Source organism: Salvelinus fontinalis, chromosome 28 (genome assembly GCF_029448725.1).
Source record: "Salvelinus fontinalis isolate EN_2023a chromosome 28, ASM2944872v1, whole genome shotgun sequence".
Taxonomy (NCBI): domain Eukaryota; kingdom Metazoa; phylum Chordata; class Actinopteri; order Salmoniformes; family Salmonidae; genus Salvelinus; species Salvelinus fontinalis.
Window position 1 is genome coordinate 18457545 of NC_074692.1, and position 24998 is coordinate 18482542.

The 24998-nt window shown below is 44.2% G+C and overlaps 1 protein-coding gene across 4 annotated transcripts in view; it reads left to right on the plus strand.

Moving 5' to 3' along the window:
• LOC129826308 (multiple C2 and transmembrane domain-containing protein 1-like) overlaps nucleotides 1–24998 on the plus strand; it is a 143103-nt gene that overhangs the window by 94699 nt on the left and 23406 nt on the right. For all 4 annotated transcript variants that reach the window (XM_055886882.1, XM_055886878.1, XM_055886879.1 and 1 more), the window contains exons 2-3: nucleotides 7773–7890; nucleotides 24798–24940. In XM_055886882.1, the coding sequence (XP_055742857.1) occupies nucleotides 7773–7890; nucleotides 24798–24940 (261 nt within the window). The remainder of the gene's footprint in view (nucleotides 1–7772; nucleotides 7891–24797; nucleotides 24941–24998) is intronic.

The following is a 24998-nucleotide window of genomic DNA, read 5'->3' on the forward strand; positions in this document are numbered from 1 at the left end:
CAGTGTCTCCTTAATTAAAATGATGTTTGTCTAAAGGAAATACAAAGAAGGTGTCACGCCCTGACCTTAGAGATCCTTTTTATGTCTCTATTTGGTTTGGTCAGGGTGTGATTTGGGGTGGGTATTCTATGTTCTTTTGTTCTATAATTTGTATTTCTATGTTGTTTTGGCCGGGTAGGGTTCTCAATCAGGGACAGTTGTCTACCTTTGTCTCTGATTGAGAACCATACTTAGGTAGCCCTTTTTCCTACCTGTCTTTGTGGGAGGTTAACTTTGCTTGTGGCACATAGCCCTTTAGCTTCACGGTTGTTTTGGATTGTTTATTGTTTTTGTCGGCGTCCTAAATAAAAAGGAATATGTACGCTCACGACGCTGCCCTTTGGTCTACTTCTGTTGACGGCCGTGACAGGCGGGCCGAACCATTAGGGACCCACTGAGAGGGGTCAAGTCACCCAAAGCAATTACTCTAACAACTATTTGACTGATTGCTATGGATATCCAGCAGAAGTTGCTCATCATGGAATTTGATGTTTTCTACCAGCACTTTTCTCCCAAGCTTGACTTGAAAGAAATTGCTGTACCAGCGGAAGTGTAATGAGGGATTTGGAAATGGGACTTCATTTAACATCAACAACTGCTGCGCACCATTATGGAGTGTGTGCTGATTGACATTTGATCGTTGTTTTAATGTTGAAAGTTGCTATTCATTAGTTTGATGAAGATGTGAGACCTGTGTTGAAGATGAGATGTATTGACTGTTTATCGTGAGACGCTGGATTTGATGACTGCAATGGATTCATGGCTGCTTCTCTCAGTCCAATCCAGTGAGTCTGATCCACAGCCAGTGGTGGTTTAGAAGGAACTGTCTGTTTACACTACCAGTTTCTTATCTGACAGATGCTGTGGTTCCTCATTGTAAGTAAACAGACTTGTTCACACACTTGTGCATGCGCAAGCACACACACACATGCACACACACACACACAGACACACACACACACATGGTTCCTTCCTATTTAATCCTGACACACACACACACACACAAATATTTTATTTGAATCCACAAATCATTATTCATACAATAAGGAGTCAAACATTTCAGGACAGGGATATCTGGACACCTAGGGAAACAGATAGAACCTTTTTCTCCACACTGCAAGGTTGTCCATAGCTGCTTCGCGTTCGTCTTAATGTAGGCCTGCAATCTGAAGGCCACATACGGGCAGCCTGTGGACATGTCCGAGGGGCTAGTATTTAAGCAGCTTGTCAGAAAAGGCCTTAGCAGTCAAAGGAGCAGCCCACCTCCAAAATCAGCGTCTCTCTTTGGCTTCCCCCAATTCGGTATACAAAAAAAAACACATTACCATTGTTGGAATCGGCTAAACTTTGAACATTGAGATATTAAATAAATGACAGAGAAGAAGCCTTGAATAGAAAGAGTGAAGGAGACTGGGTTGTGTAGTTAACGGTTCTCTGTGGGTTGTGTGTCGGAAGTTAATGGTTCTCTGTGGGAAGACCGATAGCTTTGGAATGTGTTGGGTGGAGGAGAGTAGAGCAACGGTTGAGATAGGGGAAACAGATGGACATCTGTGGACTAGGTGAAGGAGGGGTTGAGGTCAGGAGGTGAGGTCAGTTCCCCTTAAGGGAGTCATCAGTGTTTTGTATCTGGTTACCTTCTTCCTGTTGACACATAAGATATAAGGATTGGCGAGAGAAGGAGGAGTGTCCTAAAGTGAGACGTATATAACTGTGACGGTGAGAAATGTTTTGCTGTCTGAATACAGAACCTTTGGGAAGAATTCAACTTGGTTAAGCTTCTCTAGTGTCCGTGAGTCATTTACTCTGAAAAATAAGAACCTAACACCATCAACTTCAAACCAGGCTCCTCTGACAAACATTTTTGTGTAACTGTGCTATTTGTGAGACCTGTCTCACCTCAGTAGCTATCAGGTCAACAAAGCGGCCATGTCTTGCAATGTACACGTCTTTGTACTATATGAACGGCAACCATTAACAACATGTGCAACAGACTCCGTTACGTTTAACTTCGTGTGTAAAACAGGGAACGGATCACGGTTTGCAACTCCCTAATTGTCGCGTCATCACCATCGAGCATGTTCAACAGGTGAGTCAATCTGGTAGCAGTGTGAATCCACTCGACATTCGGGACACCCAACCCCCCCTCACTTTGGCTTAGGAAGATAACGTAACATGTGGTGTGTGTGTGTGTGTTTAAGCATAGCCTAGCATGCTGGTTTGAATCCCCAAGGTGGAAAGATCAGCTGTTCTGCCCTTAAACAAGGCAGTTTATCCCCAACAAACTGCTCCTTGAGTGCTGATAATGTCGATTTAAGGCAGCTCACCTCTTTGATTCAGAGGGGTTGGGTTAAATGCGGAAGACACATTTTGGTTGAATGCAATCAGTCGTGCAACTGACTAGGTATCCCCCTTTCTCACCACTTGAAGAGTTTTGTGATGCATTTCTGTCAGAAAGTTCTGTGGCAAAGTTCTGTTGCACGTTGCCAAACAGATGTTGAACCTTTGCTAAGGCCACCTCTCTCACAGCCTCTAGCTTCATGACCGCAGGCAGGTTGAAAACCCAATTGAAAACCCCTCAACTGGTCCCCCCCCCCCCCCCCCCCCCCCCCCCCCGCCCCCGCCCACCAGAAACATTCAACTTATCTGAGCGTCATCAACATACCCCTGTACTGGATTCGGTGACCGCACATGGGCTGGGGCACACTGGCATAGCCATTTTAGCCACTGGATGATTGCTAGGAGGAAGTTAGCAGCACTCCACGCCTGTTTTTATGCCAACCCTGAGTGGGATTGGTTCAGTCAGCTTCTTCCCACAGATAACTTGGAGGAAAGAGCCTTTGTACACATCGGATTTAATGTCCACCTGAGGCTGAGGCGGTTGTACATCCTCAAGTGCATTGAACATTACACTATGTGATAAAGTACCAATGGCATCTCTAAAGTCCAAAAACACAGACACACACACACGCACACTGATGCAAATGAATTTCCATGGCACCTGGCTGCATGGAAACAATAAGCCATTGTGTTTATGCAAATCAGCTGCCACGTGCATCATACACCTCAGTCCTCAAAAACATTTTCACTGCAGCAATTACACTGTCCTGTTCAACAACAACATTACAACACAGCACCTCCCCATTCTAACAAGCTCTGCAACTCAGTCCAGCTCAGTCTTAGCCAGAGAATAGGTAAGCTGTAACGGCAGTCCTCCTCCTCTTCATCAGATGAGGAGGAGTAGTGATCGAACCAAGGCGCAGCGTAGTGAAATGACATGATTTATTGAACACGACGGAAAAACAAACTAAACTTGCATAAACAAACAAAACAAATAAACGATGCAGACAGACCTGAACGACGAACTTACATATAACGTGAAGAACGCAATGAACAGGAACAGACTACATAAAACGAACAAACCGCAAACAGTCCCGTATGGTGCAAACATATACACAGACACAGGAGACAACCACCCACAACGAACACTGTGAAAACGCCTACCTAAATATGACTCTTAATTAGAGGAACGCCAAACACCTGCCTCTAATTAAGAGCCATACCAGGCAACCCAATAAACCAACACAGAAACAGAAAACATAGAATGCCCACCCAAACTCACGTCCTGACCAACTAACACATATAACAAACTAACAGAAATAGGTCAGGAACGTGACAGAAGCACAGTGGCTCATTAGGGCTAGGAGTTTTCCATGGGACAGATTACATGGTCAGGAACAACTCCCGGGCCAGGCCCGACTCCCAGTGAACGCAGAGGGGAGAAGTGGTGAATGGTTTAGTTTGTTAGGATGTTGCTCGTGCAGTAGCTGCTCTTCCGGGGGTCCAAGTGGTGAGGACAGCAGAGAGCTGAGCAGACTACAGTGGCTGTGTGACGAGCTGAGAGGTTTGTCACGAGTGGTCTAATAACGAGGAAAGAAAGCTGCAACGCAATGAAGGAGGTGGTAGCACAGAGTGGAAATTACCTGCCACTACCATGAGGAATGACAGTCTCATACACTCAGTCCCCTCGAGGCCACAGTACCTCATAATACCTTTGTAAAGACAGTGCTGGTATGAAGAATAACCCCCTGAGTAGGATTTGATATCCTTAGTTAATATCCGGTGAGATAATCAACTTCAAGAGCCACTTGAGGTATTTCGGTGCACAGTGTGAGGCTGTGGGCTGAACTGAATGGAAATTCTGCGACAAGGTCTCGATAAGAAGCAGTGATACGAGTGTGAATTCACTTGTGGTTGAGCTGTTGAGGGTACTTTTTGTACGTTTGGGACCACCCCATATGTAAAATAAAATGCACGCCTGACTGTAAGTCGCTTTTTGGATTAAAACGTCCTCTAAGTGAGTGCACAAAACACTTGGAAGACCTGCTCCACTTCAGTCAGGGTAGGAGACGGGTTGAAGACGGATTTTTAATCCTTGAGACAAATGAGACACGGACTGTGTATCAAATCACATGTTGTTTTGTCACATGCGCCGAACACAACAAGTGTGAAATGCTTACTTACAAGCCCTTAACCAACAATGCAGTTTTAAGAGAAATAAGAGTTTAAAAAAAAAGATTTACTCAGTAAAAAAATCTAAAAGCAACAATAACATAACAATATCAAGGCTATACACAGGGGTTACCGGTACTGAGTCAATGTGCGGGGGTACAGGTTAGTCGAGGTAATTGAGGTAATATGTACATGTACAGTAGGTAGGGCTAAAGTAACTATACATAGATAATAAACAGCAAGTAGCATCAGCGTAAAAAAGGCGGGTGTCAATGCAAAGCCATTTGATTAGCTGTTCAGCAGTTTTATGGCTTGGGGGTAGAAGACTTTTTGACCAAGATTTGGAGCTCCTGTACCGCTTGCTGTGTAGTAGCAGAGAGAACTGTGTATGACTAGGGTGGCTGGAGTCTTTGACAATTTTTAGGGCCTTCCTCTGACACCGCCTGTTATAAAGGTCCTGGATGGCAGGAAGCTTGGCCCCAGTGATGTACTGGGTCGTACGCACTAACCTCTGTAGCGCCTTGCGGTTGGAAGCCGAGTGTGTGTCATTCAGAGGGTGAATGGGCAGGACAAAAAGTAAAAGTGCCTTTTAACGAGGTATGGTAGGTAGGCCAGGTGCACCGGTTTGTGTCAAGAACTGCAACGCTGCTGGGTTTTCCACGCTCAGTAGTTTCCCGTGTGTATCAAGAATGGTCCACCATCCAAGGACATCCAGCCAACTTGACACAACTGTGGGAAGCATTGGAGTCAACATGGGCCATCATCCCTGTGGAACGCTTTCGACACCTTCATGCCCCAACGAGTTCATGCCCCAACGAATGAATGCTGTTCTGAGTGAAAAAGGGGGGGTGCAACTCAATATTAGGAAGTTGTTCCTAATATTTGGTATACTCAGTGCATTCGGAAGTATTCAGATCCCTTTACTTTTTCCACATTATGTTATGTTAAAGTCTTGTTCTAAAATGTATTATTTTATTTTTTTACCTCATCAATCAACACACAATACCCAATAATGAAAAAGCAAGGACAGATTTTTTTTTTTAAAGAATCTATTAAAAATAAAATGAGATATGATGAGAAAATGAGACATTTACATAAGTATTCAGCTCTTTTACTAAGTGCTTTGTTGAAGCACCTTTGGCAGTGATTACAGCCTTTAGTCTTCTTGGGTATGATGCTACAAGCTTGGCACACCTGTATTTGCGTTGTTTCTCCCATTCTTCTCTGCAGATCCTCTCAAGCTCTGTCAGGTTGGATGGGGAGCGTCGCTGAACAGCTATTTGCAGGTCTCTCCAGAGATGTTCGATTGGGTTCAAGTCCGGGCTCAGGTTTGGCCACTCAAGGACATTTAGAGACTTGTCCTGAAGCCACTCCTGTGTTGTCTTGGCTGTGTGCCAACACCACTAAGCAAGGGGCACCACCAAGCAAGCGGCACTATGAAGACCAAGGAGCTCTCCCAATAGGTCAGGGACAAAGTTGTGGAGAAGTACAGATCAGGGTCGGGTTATAAAAAAATATCTGAAATTTTGAACATCCCAATTCCCACAGATCACCATTAAATACATTATTAAAAAATGGAAAGAAAGTGGCACGACAACAAACCTGCCAAGAGAGGGCCGCCCACCAAAACTCACGGACCAGGCAAGGAGGGCGTTAATCGGAGAGGCAACAAAGAGACCAAAGACAACCCTGAAGGAGCTCCAAAGCTCCACAGTGGAGAGTGGAGTATCTGTCCATAGGACCACTTTAAGCCGTACACTCCACAGAACTGGGCGTTACGGAAGAGTGTCCAGAAAAAAATATGCAATCATGTGGTGTTCGCCAAAAGGCATGTGGGAGACTCCCCAAAAATATGAAAGAAGGTACAGATGAGACTAAAATTGAGCTTTTTGGCCATCAAGGAAAACACTTTGTCTGGCGCAAACTCAACACCTCTCATCACCTGAGAACACCATCCCTACAGTGAAGCATGGTGGTGGCAGCATCATGCTGTGGGAATGTTTTTCATCGGCAGGGACTGGTAGACAAGTCAGAATTGAAGGAATGTTGGATGGCGTTAAATATAGGGAAATTCTTGAGGGAAACCTGTTTCAGTCTTCCAGAGATTTGAGACTGGGATGGAGGTTCACCTTCCAGCAGGACAATGACCCTAAGCATACTGCTAAAGCAACATTCGAGAGGTTTAAGGGGAAACATTTAAATGTATTGGAATGGCCTAGTCAAAGCCCAGACTTCAATCCAATTGAGAATCTGTGGTATGATTTAAAGATTGCTGTACACAAGCGGAACCCATCCAACTTGAAGGAGCTGGAGCAGTTTTGCCTTGAAGAATGGGCAAAAATCCCAGTGGCTAGATGTGCCAAGCTTATAGAGACATACCCCAAGAGACTTGCAGCTGACGTTGGGGGGGGTGAATAATTATGCAGGCTCAAGTTTTCCGTTTTTTTGTCTTGTTTCTTGTTTGTTTCACAATGAAAAAATATTGTATAAATGCTAAAAGCATGTAGTGGAAACACTAGTGTTTGTGTAGCCTAAGCGCCTTACGTGTGAACATGACCCTAGTCAGAGAACTCTCTCTCTCTTGTCGCAGCCGGGATGATGCTAGCGCCAGGGGAGGCTATTCTTAGCATCTCAAACCCGGAGAGCTGGGGATAAGTGACAGGGAAACCCACGCAGGGCAGCCGTCTCGAATGGAGTAGAGTGAGAGTGAGGGGGAGACTAGCTCCTAGCAGACCTCCCAGCACAGTGTAGCCTTCTAATGAGCCTGCTGCACCAGGGTGAGCCCCGGGGGGAAATGGGTCTGTTTTAGGACATCCAGGGTCACAGTCAGGGCCTGGCTATGGGGACACAGACAGCCAGGGCCAGTTTCAGGGACACAGATTTAGGGACACAGAGCCTAAATCTGGACTAAAAATCATGGTCAATGGAGAATCTGTGGCCACTCACTGAATGTTCATACTCTGGGAAACCGTCCCTCAGTGTTTCCCTTAGATGTCATCTTAGGCGTAGCGCAAAGTCCCCCGAAACAGCATCCAGGACTGGAGACACTAAGGTCTAAATTTTATCCAGTGATGTCAGAGAATATAGCATAATCTATTTAACACAGCACACACATGACATATCCAATCCTCCATTTCTTTGATTTTCATTGGTGAGGTCACTATGTGTGTCACAGTGGATGAGTGTGTCTGGTTAACTTCTAGTTGTTGTGTGTTTCTTTGCAGGGCATCAACATCGTGGAGCCAAGTAATGCTGAGACCGCCCTTGTCACCAACCCAGGGATGTACCAGCTGGACATCATACTGAAGAAAGGACACAACCTCGCCATCAGGGACAGAGGAGGTACGAACTACTGCTGGGGTCACTCCCTCCCTCTCTCTCCCTCTCTCTCTCTCTCTCTCTCTGTTTCTCCCTCCCTCTCTCTCTCTCTCTCTCTCTCTCTCTCTCTCCCTTTCTCTCTCTCTCTGTTTCTCCCTCCCTCTCTCCCTCTCCCTCTCTCTCTCTCTCTCTCTCTTTCTCTCTCTCTCTCTCTCTCCCCCTCTCTCTCTCTCTCTCTCTCTCTCTCTCTCTCTCTCTCTCTCTCTCTCTCTCTCTCTCTCTCTCTCTCTCTCTCTCTCTCTCTCTCTCTCTCTGTGTGAAGCACTAATTCACATCAAACAAAGAAGGTGGTGGCTTTCGTCTAGTCCTCTTTCCCTGTCCTCCGTTTCTCTCTGTGAACGAATAGGTTTCTCTCGTACACTTCTCTCTCTTTCTCTCGCGTTCTCATTTCGCTCTCCTCGCTATGTCTCTTATCCATCCCCTCTGTGAACGATTGATCTCACTTCAAACACTCCACCCCCCCCCTCTCTCTTTCTCTCTTTGAGAGCTCTCTTCAGTTTTCAAGGAACGAGAAGAGAGGTAAGGGAGAATAGGAGTTAGTGAGAACAAATGTCATGCGTTGAAACTCGCAATTGATGTTTTACTTTATCGGATGGTTATGACTAATTGTTTCCCTATTTTGTAACCTTGTTACGAATGTACAATTCCAAGGAATGAAATCACATTTTTGTGTAGACTCAAAGTAAGAGTTCAGCTACAGTTAACTGAATGTTTTTCTCAGGGAAGGTGAGACGGATCCTTGAGTGACACCCCAGCCTCCGCTCTCTCCCCAGCCTGCCTGTGTCTCTGTGTTGGAGGAGACAGCTCTGAGATTGTCTCTTTGCTAGCCAGCCTTGTTTCAGCCTTGTTTCTGTGCTGCTGGTGAACACAATTGGTCTCATTAGTAAGTGCTATGATAAGGGCTATGTAAGGCCTGCTTAGTCTTTCTCTCACTCTCGCTCTATCTCACCCCCCCCCCCCCCCCATGGACTCTACAAGGTGTTGAAAGCGTTCCACAGGGATGCTGGCCCATGTTGACGCCAATGTTTCCCACAGTTGTGTCAAGTTGGCTGGATGTCCTTTGGGTGGTGGACCATTCTTTATTACGCATGGGAAAATCATGAGCATGAAAAACCCAGCAGCGTTGCAGTTCTTGAGAGTCAAACCACAATCCATGTCTCAATTGTCTCAAGGCTTAAAAAGTCTTATTTAATCTGTCTCCTCCCCTTCATCTACACTAATTGGAGTGGATTTAACAAGTGACATCAATAAGGGATCATAGCTTTCAGCTGGATTCACCTGGTCAGTTGTGTCATGGAAAGAGTGGGTGTTCCTCATGTTTTGGGCACTCACTGTAATTGCAGCCAGAGTTTAATGGGAGGACTGTTAATGCAATGCGCATGATGGGTGCCAGCGGAATGCAACCGAATGCACAGAGATGTGTATGTCTGTGTGGCAAACAGATACAGTACTTAGTTGTTGTATTTCTTACAGATTCTCCAAGTCTTTTTCCGTTTTTATTGGATGGGGTGATCCTCTCCCCTAAAGCCATAAAGGGATACTGTAGTAAAAATAACCATTTCTTTTTTATGATCGTGCTCATACTGAATCGATAGGGGCGAAACCCCAGGTGCTCTCTTGCAACGTATCAACGACAGTCTTTCAAAGAGAAGTAGCACATTGCCTGTCCTCAGAGGTGCTCTTCCTTGGGTGTCTGGCAGGCTTCAGCCCAAGCCCGGATCTATCTCAGTCCAGGCATGAATCATCAGCGTGTGCACGTGTATGCGTGCGTATCTGGGAATGTGTGTGTGTCGTGTGTTTGTGTCGTGCCAGCGAGCGAGCATCTCAGAAAACAATGGGGGACCCCCTCACAAGAGGAGAGGGATATACAATAGGAGGCCATAACTCTCCCTGATCCTCCCCACATAGACTTCAGGCCTTTGTCGTCTGTTAGACTTGTCATGGAGGAGAAAAATGCATACTCCCCCAAAGTGGCTCTCTCTCTCATCAAGAGATGACGAGGAATCCTGTGCCGCTGCATGGCACTGCCCAGCTTACAGCGGACTGAGACGTCAGGCTGTACCTCTCACTCATTTTCAATAGCAACAGCCTGGCCTGCTTGGAAATAGTAGTAGAGCATCCTCCTAGCTTATGTTGCTCTCTTTCCTTACTGTGTAAAGTCATCCAGCCACTTGTATGGGCTTATGGGCTTTGTGTGCGTGTCTGTGCAACTGGGCATGCATGTGTCCTAGTGTACATACGCGTGTCTGTCTGTCTGTCTGTCTGTGTATGTTCATAGATCTCCACTCCTTGACTATTGACCAGCAACCTCTCTTTGTCACTTAACTCATCAATAATACGTCATTCTCCTAGGCCTAATGCACTCACCCCTGTCCAAATTGTCACTGATTGTGAGCCTTTAATGACAACCTCTGGTGAGGCACTACATGACTGTGACCAGGTAAGGCCCCACTGCCTGCTCTCTCCCAGAGGATTGCGTTGGTTGTCACTTGGGGGGGGGGGGGGGGGGGGGGGTACAGTCCCCAATGTCACACACCTGTCGAGGAAAAAGACAGCCAGCTTGGTGGGGGGTGAGGGGGAGTGTCAGTGGCGGTCTGCTAACCAGCTTCACCTCAGATGATAGACAACGCTACAGTGGCGGGAGTCTGTACCTGCAGTGGTACAGTAAACTAGATCCCCATCTGTCTGCTTGAGTGTGTTCTATAGAGATGCTAGATGAAGTTAGGAAAGGGGGAAAGGTTCACCTTGTTTTTTGGACTGGGACACAACTGATGCGTAGACCGGACAAGTAATGGGAGTGGGGCGTCAGAATTCTTGCTGTCGAAACTTTTTGATTCAACCATTTGAGTTTGTGTGTGTGTGTGTTTTTCCTGTTCCTATTTGACTAGTCCTGTTGTGAAGGGTTGGTTTCTGGATGCAGTCAGGGTGTGTGTGGATTTGTGTCAGAGGCTTGGGCTCAGGTGGCATGTGATTGGAGAGGCTATATTCCCTGGATGTACTCTTCGAGGTTTATATGCAGGGTCAGGCTTACAGTCTGGTTATGTGTGTGTGTGTGTGTGTGTGTGTGTGTGTGTGTGTGTGTGTGTGTGTGTGTGTTTGTGTGTGTGTGTGTGTGTGTGTGTGTGTGTGTGTGTGTGTGTGTGTGTGTGTGTGTGTGTGTGTGTGTGTGTGTGTGTGTGTGTGTGTGTGTGTGTGTGTGTGTGTGTGTGTGTGTGTGTGCGTGTGTGTGTGTGTGTATACAGTACGCGCCTGCGTGTGTATGTGGGTGCCTCCGTGTTGTGCACGTGTGTTTGAGACAGTTGAGACAGAAGATGCTCTAAGTGCTTTGATAAAAATACAGAACCCTCCACACAGCCTTTTTATTTGCATTTGAAAGTAGATTTGGTTTTGGTCAAGGATGATGTTTTTGGGTGATTTTGATATTTCTGTCTGGCTGGAAGATCCCAATGCAGCCAGGTTTCAGCCTCCTGGCAGGTTTTTGGACAAAAATGTCCAAGTACTTGGTTAAGTGCATGATGCCGTTGACCTTAACAAGGGCCCCAGGACCAGTGGAAGCAAAATAGCCCCGTAACATCAAAGATCGATCCATATTTTACAGTAGGTATGGGGTTACTTTTCTGCGTGTGCATTGCTCTTTCGAAGGCCAAACCCAGCGCTGGTGTGCGTGGCAAAATGACCTCTATTTTCGTGTCATATGAGCATATCGACGGTTTCAATCCAAGTGCGATGCTATGGCCAGACAGTGAAGTCCAGGAAACATGCATCGTGAGAGAGTTGTTGAACTTTGTCTCCTTCCCGTCATGCTTCATTGAATCTTCCACTGTTGTTTGTTCTTCTGCCGTGTCGTTACCCTCAATTGAGGCATTACCCTTTTCAAATGTCAATGTGCCATTGCTCTGTTGCATATTTCTTCAAATGTCCTTCAATTTCTCTTTATTTTTCACCTTGATAGATGATTTTGTTACTTCAATGTCATTGCATCATGTCATGTTTCTAACCCAGGCAGAATTTTTTAATGTTTTATTTATTAAAATTCTTTAACTTGGCAAGTCAGTTAAGAACAAATTCTTATTTACAATGACGGTCTAGGAACAGTGGGTTAGGTGGCAGAACAACAGATTTTTACCTTGTCAGCGCAGGGATTCGATCCGCCAACCTTTCGGTTACTGGCCCAACGCTCGAACCACTAGGCCGCCGCCCCTAAAAATATGCAGGAGCCAGCACGCAAGTAAATGATACTTCTCTGCAATTGTGTGGATGTTTTTTAATTTTTTATCGATGGGAACTGTTAACCACACAGGTCTCTATTATTTGCGCTCTCCCGCTACCCTGCCAATACCCTCATCCCTCTATCCCTCCATTGCCCAATCTCTCCATCCCTGAGGCTGATAATTAAGGAGTGATTTGTGAGGTGGAGAACAGGTGAGAAAAAGACAGTGGGGTCAGTATCTCTACTTATGAGGGTGTGTCTGACACGTCAGACCATCCATGGAAATGTCCGTCCATAGTCGTCAGTAAAAAGTCACAGGTTTGGTGTGAGTCTGTTGAGCGAAGAGATATGTCATTCTGTGCTGTTGAGCATGTCCGAATGAGCCTATAGTACTGCATAATGTGGTGTGACGTGACATTACCACTCCTCACACTGACTCCATGCCAGGGCTCTGTTCCATCACGGCTTTCAAGAGCAGGTGACAAAACATCTGCTCAAGGATTTTACTATTCTCATCACACCGCTAAGTCACACCAAATCACTGAAATTCGTCATATTATCTTGACAAATTGACGGACATGTTATTACACATTGTATTGTATTATTTTTTTTTACTGTGCAGGGGCCTGAGTCATTACCCATATTACGAGAGAGGAGGACTCAGAGGGTGGTAATGAGAAGTATTTAGTCTACTCTGTCATTATCATAGTGCTGATTGAATAGTGATTACTGCTCAGACAGTGTTCTGGATGTGACTCAGCCCTTCTCACTGTGTTAGAAAGCCGATTGACCAGGATAGATTGTGTTAGATGGAGCTGGTTGAACTTGTCCTCTTCGATACACGTTTGAGCTAAGTGTACGACGAAGGGGGAGACAGAGCTTAAGGACGGGTTCTACTACTGTATATTACTTGGAGGTGAGAAATGGTGTACAGGTGGCGCATGAAGTGACAACATGACTCTTGTGTCAGGATGTTGCAGAATTGAAAGCACAGCCAATAGTGCCCGTGCGCTTGAAGGCCGTAAGAGCACGACAGGGTAATCCACACAGACAACCTCAAACCACTCTTCACTACTACACCAGTGTAAATGGTCCCCTCACTTCAGATGTCCATCTCTTTATTAGCATCTCAATGCTGCGGTTAACCGGCTTATCAGATCTTATGAAATATGTAACTAAGGCAATTGTAACAATAGCACTACTGATGCTATGAATCCAATAGTTACCATTTTGTGGGTATGCTGTAAGAGAAAACGGAGGAAAATCTTTGGCTAGCATTAGGTACTTTCACTGAGGGATATGTCTGTGTGGGTTGGAGCACAGATGTATGTATGGATCTGGGTTGGCGTAATGATAATGAAGTGTATATTTATTTATAGACTGGGTAGTTTGAGCCCTGAATGCTGAAATGCTGACAGCCGTGGTATATCAGACCGTACACCACAGGTATGACAAAACATGTATTTTTACTGCTCTAATTACATTGGTAACCAGTCTATCATAGCAATATGACACCTTGGGGGTTTGTGGTATATGGCCAATATACTATGGCTAAGGGCTGTATCCAGGCACTCTGCGTTGCGTCGTGTTTAAAGAGCGGCCCTTAGCCAGGGTATATTGGCCATATACCACACCCCCTCATGCCTTATTGCTTGATATTTCCACCATAATCTGCAAATAAATTCATAAAAAATCCTACAATGTGATTTTCTGGATTTTTTCTCTCATTAGGTCTGTCATAGTTGAAGTGTACCTATGATGAAAATTACAGGCCTCTCTCATCTTTTTAAGTGGGAGAACTTGCACAATTGGTGGGTGACTAAATACTTTTTTGCCCCACTGTATATATACATATATACACATATATATATACATATACATATATATGTATATATACACATATATATATATATATATATATATATATATATATATATATACACATACAATATATATATATATATATATATATATATATATATATATATATATATATATATGTGTGTGTATATATATATATGTGTGTATATATATATATATATATATATATATATATATATATATATATATATATATATATATATATATATATATATACACATACATATATATATGTGTGTGTTAATGGGGTTTTCTCATGATATAGTTCCTCCATAGAGCGCCCAATCCATACATTCCTCTATATTGCACAGTGAAGAGAAATTGCAGGCAGGAAAATGGGAGACACCGCACAGTCTCGACTCGGACATCAATCTGGCTCGTGCGCGTAGGGCTGCCGCTGCCGTTTGTTCTGGAGTGATGGGTTTAAGACTCTGCCATTGACCAGATCTCCACTTCTTCCTTATAGCTAATGTAATGCCTCAGTGAGCTGCTGGACCCTGCTTTCACTAAGGTCCTCATAAATGACACAGCCCTGACAGGTAATATGACAGCCAGACCATGGCATGACTGCCTGGGCCGCAAAGCAGGAGAGGAGTATTGGACATGGTTGGGTACCATTTTTTTTGTGATTTACGTGACGTTTCTTTGTGAGGTTTTGTGATTTATCACACTGAACTCTCTTATTCACCTCTCTCAGACCAGAACATTTCACAAAAGTAAAAATTATCGATAAATAAACCTGCTAAGCTAGATCTCAATCGCGCTGTGTATTGGGCGGACGGACTTGGTGGCCGGGCCTGCGTGCTCTCGCGGGTGGGTGAGTGCATGTCAGTGTCTTAACGGGCTTTTGCGTAGCTTGCCTCTTCCCAACCCATCCTCCCTGTATGCCCATCTTTATTATTTTGGGATCTGATGACATCGTCAGTCTCTATGTGGAATTGTAATTATCTGGTGATGACTTCTCATTAAATTATTCACGGTCTTGTCGGCGCGTTGGCTTGTCTTGATTAACAGTGCCGTTCATTACAAATAACGAATACCGTTCACCAATTTAATATCCAGATAATACCAAACGTGTCATAATGTAATTCTAATAAAAACCCCCGTTGAAGTCATTCATTACAAGTTCCTTCTTGAACGTAGAGCCTCATCCCGAGCCTCATCCCCTCAGGTCATCTGGGCACGAAGCTCATGCCAGGTCTACTGTATGTCACTGAGCCAGAGCAATGGCGTCATCCCTCCTCCTGACAGACTAGCTCAAGATCTGCTCCTTGTCATGACTGAATCCCTGTTCCTTCTCCTGGTGCTAGCCTTGGTGTCCATGGAGGGAGGGAGAAATAGTGTGTGTGTTTGTGTGTGTGTGTGTGTGTGTCCTTTGTCCAGTCTCTTGTGGTCAAGCCTGAGTTCAAAGCAGAACATGACGGAGGTCATAGAATCAGCTCATAAGGCCTTGTACTGAGTTAATAGCACAGGAGTGGTGCGACCATGCCGATCACAGATATATAAGTATGGTTTCCCTATGATGCTCAGAGGCCGTTGTTTTAATGTATTATTTGCTAAATGGCGTATATACTGTATATACATAGTGGTCCTGGTTGGGATTTTCTCCTGTTTGTCTTGTGGGTTCAGCATACAATTCACATGATATGAACAGCAGAAAACCATGCTGTCATATGTGTTTCACCTGAAAATAGGTTGATAGTATATCCCAATGATCCAGGTATGACGTACACACCTTCAGTCTTCTGGGCTGGCAGACACTACTGTTGAGTCAGGATAGTGGTGGCGGAATGGGCCCACTCCCTCCAACTGACCTGACTCTGTTTGGAGGGACCTCAGCCAGTGATGTCTAACATGTGTTGTTATCAGTTACCGCTGCACTCATCTTATGTGGGGGATGCACATTTTCTCTCAGGTGTAGGACCGTAGGAGGTCCGAGGTGATGACCTCATGCTATGATACTTCATGGCGTCAACTTACTGTAAGTAAAAAGCGGATTGATGCAATTTTAATGTCTGGCAAGGGAGCCTGTCTACCTGGCATGTTTTACTCCCTCTTATTCCCTCTGAAGTTGATGAGAGCGGAGACGAGTGTGTATTGGATTACCTTTTCAGCTGCCTGTCAAGTTAGCTAAGGGAGGTGGAATCCTATACAGTTTAATTGGCCACATAAATAAGCCTCAGCTTCAGAAACACACGGAGCTTGGAGCTCTGCTCGTCTCGGAGTCAACTTGATCCATCTCCTCAGTACACTCGTGATTTTTACTTGGTTTGAGAGGTTTGGACTGCGAGAGCTGTAGACCCTGCGCGTGTGTGCGTCCGTGCATCCATGCGTCCCTGCGTGTAAAAGACATTCTATGTGGGCACTATGAGTGATGATGACTTACTGAGCAGAGCTGACTGAGGATGTTGGGCCTCTGCCAGCTTTTTCATTCCCATGCTCCATAGTGCCTGTTCCCCTGACCACCAGTCCATCTGTGTGTGAGATATAACACACACACCACCCACCTATGACCAGTCACTTCCAGCTCCATTCCAGGCTGGCACCTTCATTTCATGCTCTTCAGCCTGTTGGATGGACAGCGTTAACATACATATTTATGGCGTCATAAAGCTGGCCGTGGTGGTGTGTTGAGAGCAGCTGCTTCTCTGGTGGATGTCTCGGGGGATATTATCGACCCAGCAGGGAAGAAATGGAGCGTGTCCAGAGAATGGATACGTTGTGTGGCAATCCGATAGCGGATTTCTCGGCTTATTGCCTGATCCATATGAGACCCTGGGCATCTGATGTAGAACTCTGAATTAGGGTTGACCTGTTCTGGCTTCACGAATACTTTTGTTTTATTTCTAGCCATTATGTGCTTGCCCTGGTAACTGTAAGGGAAGAATAGAATAACTCAGGTTTTTAAGTGCATGCCGTCAATTGTTATTTCTTTGTAACGGCACACCAAAAAATGAGGGGGAAAGTAGTCTGTTTTCAGTACTTACTAAGTCATTACACGGAATATTCCACTGGTAATTGAAGTGTGGGTGGTTAAAGTTTACATTTTTACAAGTACCTTCCATATAACCCTCAATGGTTTCAACACCTACTATTCTTTCACATGTATTTTCTGTTGACACCCATTACTAACTAGTAACTACTACACCCTTCACACAGTGTGGTAGCTATTCACTGTGCTCTTCCTGTTTCCAGCCATGCCTCAGCCCTGATCCTGCTCTTGTCCTGCAGAGATATGCGGGTGCATCCCAAATGGAACTCAATTGCCTACACAGTGCACTACTTTTGACCAGAGCTCTCTGGTAGTGCACTATGCACTATGTAGGGAGTAGGGTGCCATCTGGGATGCGTCTGTGAAGGGCATGGGGGGGGGGGGGGGGGTAGTGAAGTGCACATCTCATCCCGGCAGGCCTTACTGCACATCTCGTCACAGAGCCATAACCTGCTGGGCTGGCAGCACAGAATCGTGTCACTGTTATGTCAGCGTTTTCACTCAGCCCCCCTAGCATACAGCACGTTACGATGTAATGAGCTGTATGCCACTAGAATGCAAGTACCAAAAAGCACTTGATGTCTGAGTCGTCCGACAGACTGCATGTTGGAAACGATGAAGCCTATGAATGGGACTATATTATGAATGAGATAATGTGTGGCAGGTTGACGTTCATTGTCATGAATCTTACCCTGGAGGCAGAATTTTGCAATTTCCACTAGTTGGGCCAGCTGCAAAGTAAAAATTGGCTATATTATAAAAATGTATGACAACAAAAATAAGCTTTTTGGTCTTAATTTAAGGTTAGGGTTAGGCGTTAGGGTTAGCAGTGTGGTTAGGGTTGAGATTAGGGTTAGGTTATAAATCCGATTTGATGATTCTTCCCAGCTAGTGACCACTCTGCAGAGCTGCCTCCAGATCAAGATTAATGACGAAAAACACTAACCTGCTAATGTATCCGGAATTTGAGAGGAGGAATATGGAGATTGAAGCGATGGACAAGAAGTAGAACTATGATGTTAATGAGTTGTTTGATTGCCTCAGTCATCGCTGGCCATTGTTTTTGCTCCAAATGTAGGTCTGAGCCCGTATATATCAAGCGTGTCAGAGTAGGAGTACTGATCTAGGATCAGGTCCCCTCTGTCCATGTAGTCTTAATCATTGTGATCAAGAAAGAGTTTGTCAGACACCTGTGAGAACGTGTGTGTGTGTAGTGTTTGTGGATTGCATAGTTAGTTGTCTAATTTAACTCTGAGAGGGGATTGGTGATAGGGCTGTTTTGTATTGATACTAATGGCACAGTAATGCTCCTGATCCTGAATCAGCAATCCTACTCTGAGACTCGTGACACATACTAGGCCTGGGCGGTAGACCATACATACCGTATACCGGGGTATTTGGGAAAAGCCATGGGATGGTTTTTCAATACCGTCAATACCGTCAAAACTATTTATTGGAAGTTTTTCAATTATTGTGAATATTTGTAGCTCCTTTTTACCTGCAGTCGACTTGTGCAATACGTTAAGAGATGAAGCAGATCTGCGTTCTTCATTTCACCTGTCACATTATGAAGCTTGCCGTAATTCCCCAGAAGAATTGAGCCAGTCACGTTTGTTTGTAAATGGCACGACGGGAGAAATCGGGAGCTGGTGAGTCCACAGAGTTCAATATCTATCGGCGAGTCTATGTTGTGTGGCGTACACGAGAGGATGAAGTTCCCATTTTGCATATTCACTACTAAATGTTTGCCATCAGATATCTTATCATGGCTTTCTGCCATAAGTCAAAGAGCTCTGGATGAGTTGTCTGTACAGTTGCCATTTTCTTCCCTGTGCTTCCTTCTAGTGTTTTTCCCCCTCCGTTCTTCTCTCCTCTGCTCCGTGAACACCTGCTGCTCTTCCATCAGAAAAGCATGCATCCCAACTTTGTTCATTTACCCAATTTCTCTCCCTCACTTTTGCTTGTAAATGTCCACACTCACCGAACATGACATTCGGTAGCTACTAGCTATCCCTGTATAACTTTATGGGCTGGATTTGCCTGTCTTTGCAATTAGTTCATGTTCATTTTCACTCGTTAGCATTTAGCTAACAGCTTCTATGTGATTTCGCTATTCGTTGGTGCTAATTGTGTTTGCATTCTGGGATTTTCTTGCATGTTCAACGCCACCTTGCGTGCTATGCTGGTAATACCGTTAATCCCGGGGTGAGAGAAGCATGGTATGACGATATGAAAATCTTCATACCGCCCAAGCCTAATAAATACGACCCCTAAACACAGTTTGGGGTATGTAGATCAGTTTGTCCGACACCTGTGAGAATGTGTGTGTGTAGTGTTTGTGGATTGCACAGTTAGTGGTCTAATTTCACCCTGAGAGGGGATTGGTGATAGGGCTGTTTGTATTGATATTAATGCCACACTAACACTGTTAACACTCCATGTGTGCATGTTCGCTCGTACGTGCGTGCGTTCTGATTATTTGAGTGGGTGGGTGACTGTGTGATTATGTTGATGCGGTTTGTGTGGTAGGTTTAATGACTGCAGTGGGGACGGATGATCATTGCTTTGATGCTAATCTGAAAAGACACATGGAAACACACACAGTGCCAAGCTCCCAGCCAGCCCTGGCCTCCATTCTTGCCTCTGCGGGGTCAGTAAGGAGAGTGGGTGGTTGGCTGGTGATATCAGATAGACTTATGGGGATGGAGGATGAGTGACTGTGTGACCGACGGGGATTGTTAAACTCACTCTTCAGTTTAAAAAAATATCCACACACACACACCATCAAATTGCTAGCTTTTCAGTGGAGTAGCTAGCTAAGACGTTGTCAAGGGGACGGTCACGTGTGTGAGACAGAGGTCCCAAGTTCTGTTCTCGGTGTGAGCTGGTGAAGGAGGAAAAGGTACGGTTGAGAAAGCACAGTGACGTCTGTCAAGCTGCAGACTGATAGGCTGCATTACGCTGGCTTGGGTTTTGCTCTGCAATCATGTGACACAAAATGACCAACAACCTCAGGAAGTTATGATGGACATTCAGTGGCGATACACACACACACACACACACACATTGTGAGATTGAGGTGTGTGCCTGCATGCACACATGATCCAGCTTCAAACACTACCCAGGTTACTATGGACCCCTGAACGTGAGCAGACTGTCAAGCGGATCAACTCCATTATCTCCATTATCTCCTCTCCAAACAAAGCTCGGATATCCATGACTATGACATTTCGAGAGCTACTCTGTGTTTATGTTTATTCAAATGAGATAAAGTGCCTGTCCAAACCCATTGGTGTGAATGAGGAAGGCCCCGGCCACCAACATCATCTATCTACGCAGTCATATTTGCTTGACATTTAGCGTTTTCATCTGCTTTCCATCAGGATTGATTTCATATAGAGAGAACTATAAACCAGTTCACTGATCTTTAAGGGATGTCAGGAACAGAGTTGTGCTGCTGTAGATATAACAGAGGGCTCAGATTATAGTCTCAATAAATCAGTGTTTTTTTTGCATAGAGGCAAGGGTAATGTTTATGCATGTTTATGCATGTTTATGCATGCATGTATTGGGTTACCTGTATGTGATAGAGTGAAGCTTTTGTCCACTCTACATGGCCAGTTTCGGTGATGAGCCCGAATCAGCAGGATCTAGCAGTCACAGGGACAACTCCAGGTAAACACCCCCATCTAGCGGTCAATTTCAAGCATTTATCTCCTCTGCTGAAGTGGTGTGTGCGTGTGTGTGTGTGTGTGTTCATGCATGTCTGTGTGTATGTAAAGTATGTGTGCATCAGGGCTGGGGTCAATTTCGAATTGACAGCAATCAATTCAGGAAGTGAATTTATAAAAAATTCAAAAATTCATAAACTTTTAAAGTAAATAGCTTCTACTCCTCGTTTTTTTTTTTGAGAAGTCGTTGAACATAGAAGCCGTTCTTTCACATTTGGAGTTGCTATCTAAGTTTACATCCTGAATTTACTTCCTTCAATTTGAAATGACCTCTGGCCTGGTGTGTGCTGTCATGTGGGTGCATCCTTTACAAAACAGCTTCAAATTAGCCACAGTTCAAGAGAGGATAGTTTTAATGAGAGTGAGCTGTTAGTTAAAGAGAGACTTTTTAGTCCTGAGGCCTACAACCCCACAGCATGTTCCCAGAGCGGCGGCACCTCTGTCTCAGCCTATTAGGCTTTATCCTTAGTCACATAAAAATACAATTATGCTTTACCTTTATTTTTTACAGTTAGGTCAATTACGAACAAATTCTTATTAACAACGACGACCTGTCAAACAAACCAATAAACTACATCAATAAACAACACACTATCATATCGTGATACAAATAAATTACATGAAAAGCAAACACAAAAAGCAGAACACAGTCATATTAAACAAACATTATTCAGTAAAAAGGCACTCTTAACATCCGCCTGAATTGCTTTAGAGGCACCAAATACACCAACGTGAACGACTTTTGGAGATTACTCCACCAGGCGGGAAAGAAACTAGAAGCAGAATTGCGTAACTCAGTGGAGATTGAAGGGGTCTCCAGGGTTAGCCATCCCTGAGTCCGGGTCTGGTAACTTATACGCTTGAAGGTGAACAATGAGGTAAGGTATGGCAGAGGTGTATCGATCTATGAGACTTCAAGGAAGGCCAGTCTACTTTCTGATACAAAATGCAATGATGCGTGCTAAACCTATCGCCCGTAGTAAAGTGCAATTTGCTATGTTAAACAGCGTCCAATGGCTTCAATAGCGTAGCAGCTGCATTCAGACAGGCGATATCGCCATAGTCAATAACCAGAATGAATATTGGCTGAACGATTTGTTTCCTGCTATTTAACAAAAGACAGGACCTGTTACTATAGAAGGCTATTTTAATTCTTTATATCTTAACTAACTCATCAACATGCTTTTTTGTAAGATAGCTTTTCGTCAATCCAGATGCCCAGATATTTATAATCGAGGACATGATCAGTGAGGGCACCATCCAAAGTATGTATGAATAAAACATCAGATATATTTTTACGTGATTTGGAAAATAGATATACTTTGTTTTACCTGCATTTAGTACCAATTTTAGTTCAACAAAGGCTTTCTGAAGGGCAATAAAGGCATATTGAAGTTCTGACAGAGCCTAGTCAGCTGTGCGGGCAATAGAATACAGGTGAATGTTGTTGTTTTTTTAAGATTAACCAATATTGATCATGTAAATAGTGAAAAGAACCAGACCAAGAGTTGATCCCTGTGGGACACCTCTTGAAATGTCTGGAAAACCTGATTTAACACTGTCCTTTAAATCATTTCCAAACTAGCTACAGGCAGCCTGGTCCAGGCCAATTGATGAAAGCCTCTGAATAAGTAATGAAAAGTAATGAGTGATCCACATTGTCGAAGGCTTTAAGACAGGTCAATAAAAAGGACTGCACAGTGTTTCTTCTTATCCAAGCAATTAAGAACATCATTTAAAACCAAATGACCTGGTCTGAAACCTGACTGGTGTACATTTAGAATACATTTCGTAGGTGAGTATTTAGCAAGGATTCTAGAATTTTTGCTAGTCCAAGTGAGTTATGAAATGGGGCAATAATTATTTAGGTCACGGGTCACCACCTTTGTGAAGAGGGAGTATATGGGCCGCCTTTCAGACCCTGGGGATGATACCAGAAATAATTGTAAGGTTAAAAATATGTGTTAAAGATTCTGAAATCAGAGGAGCAGAATTCTGCAGGAAGAAAGGCTCAAGCAAATCTGCTCAGTGGGTCATCAATCTTGCACAAGGCGTCAAGCACAAGTGTAAAGTTGTTGAAAAGAAAATGAAGATTCACTAGTTGACAGAACTTCCAATCGAGCCAAGAGGCGTAGGCAGTCGACTGGCGGACCAGCCTAAATTAAACCATCATTTATTTAAAAATTATCAAAGCCTGTGGAGAGGAATTTCGACACGTCAGTGGATTAACTGTTTTCCAAACTTTAGACGGCTCATTAGCAGAGTCTGAGATAGAACTTAGAAAGTTTCTAGATTTAGCTTTCTTGATTGAGGAAGTGTATCTATTTCTCAATTGCTTAAAAAACTGCCAATTAGCTACAGTCAACTTTTCTAGCCTTGGCCCAGGCCTGATCTCATAACAATCTGACAGTTCTTTAGAGAACCAAGGATTTGTTAGAACAATTCCATAGCTAATTCAGGGTAGCTGATAGAGAAAAAGTCTGCGCATACATATCACGAAGAAAAGCTTGTGGGGGAAATTATTTTACATTTTTATTCATAAATATACGAGGATTAGTGTTAATCGGATTGGTATCTCTAATTCATGCAATAGGACAGTGATCACTCAGATCATTAGCAAAGACACCACTGGACAAGCACTTGTGGGGGATATTTGTCAGAATTAGGTCAATCAGTGAGGAGTTTTCTGGATTTCTTTTACATGAATCCATTTTGCAATCAGTTGAGTCAGGTTAAAGTACAGACAAATATTCTTTAAATGCTCTGAGGCCGGGGTAACCCATACTGTATCTAAGTAAAAATTCCCTAACACAACTAAATCAGATGAAAGAAAAGGTTTTAAATACTCAGAAATTGTTTGTTTTTTAAAGATAGGATAATGATGTTTAGAGAACATGATACCACAAGAGTTTAGTTCACAAATATAGCCACCCCTCTCTCTTTTTTTCTGACTGTCACACCTGAAGATGTAATCAGCAATATCAATGTCCTTATCTGGGATTGAGCCCATTAGTTAAGTCTGTGAGAACCAAAATATCCAGGCTTGTGTCATGCATCCAGATATCAAGAAGGTCCATCTTTGAAATGAAACTTCGTAAGTTGATATGAAACAGCCCAAGCCCTTTATATGATTTGAAAACAGCAGGGTATCCATATTTGTGGCATTTGTAAGAATAGCACTGGACGAGCTTACCACAGTGGGTCTCCCAATTGGGTTAACAGTGACAGAGCTAACAGTGGAATTAAACTTTATGGTCACAAGGTTATCACTGACAATAGCCCTGGGAATATGGTTATCTGTGGCAGTACGATGATAACACTGTGAAATAGTGGGAACGGGATGAGGTACCTGAGCAGTGGTTGGGCTGTTTTGGAGCCAATGTCTCAACACGGCCTTGAAATGCGAGGACAGGGTCCAGGCACCAAGATGATTTGGATGGATGGTCTCCATCATCCCTGTAGAGCATATTTTGTTGTCCAAAATGTGTCCAAGTTATCTACAAAAGCATTTTAGCCTACTGCAGTTCTGTTGGCATAACTTTTGTAGATAACGGCCTGGAGTGTGAGTCACATGACATGAGTCTTGAGGCCAGACAGTGTTTGCCTGTGTGACCTGACCTGCCTTGCCCTGGTTAGCGCCCCCCTGCTCACAAACATAAACACAACTCACTATAACAACCGAGAGGAGAGGACAGGCTGCCTTAGACCGGGGGGAGGTAGGGAGGGAGAGAAAGAAAGAGAGAGGGGGGAAAGAGAGGGACATCTGTTTACCCCTACAGCGTGATTAAAGATATTCAACTCTGAATAGGACAACATGCATGACTTTACGTTACAGATGTATTACTAGATTCAGTAAGCAATACACAAGGAGGCATATCGAAAACAATATTTAGTCATTATGCACCATCTTGAGCACCTTGCTTTTCCCCAAAACAAAGCACCCTTATCTCGTCAGTTTCACCCACATCTCTTTTGCGCAGAAGAAATCTCCCTTCTGTCTCTATGGACAGGTAATACTAACCCCCATCTTTCCCCTGTGCTGCTGTCTTGTGTCCAGGGACAAGTGATCCGTATGTGAAGTTTAAGATCGGTGGGAAGGAGGTGTTCAGGAGCAAGACTATCAATAAGAACCTGAACCCAGTGTGGGACGAGAAAGTCAGCCTACTGGTGGACAGCCTCCGAGAACCCCTCTATGTCAAGGTCGGAGGACTCAGAGCTACTGCACTGTTTTGGGATATTCACACATGTATTGTCAAGC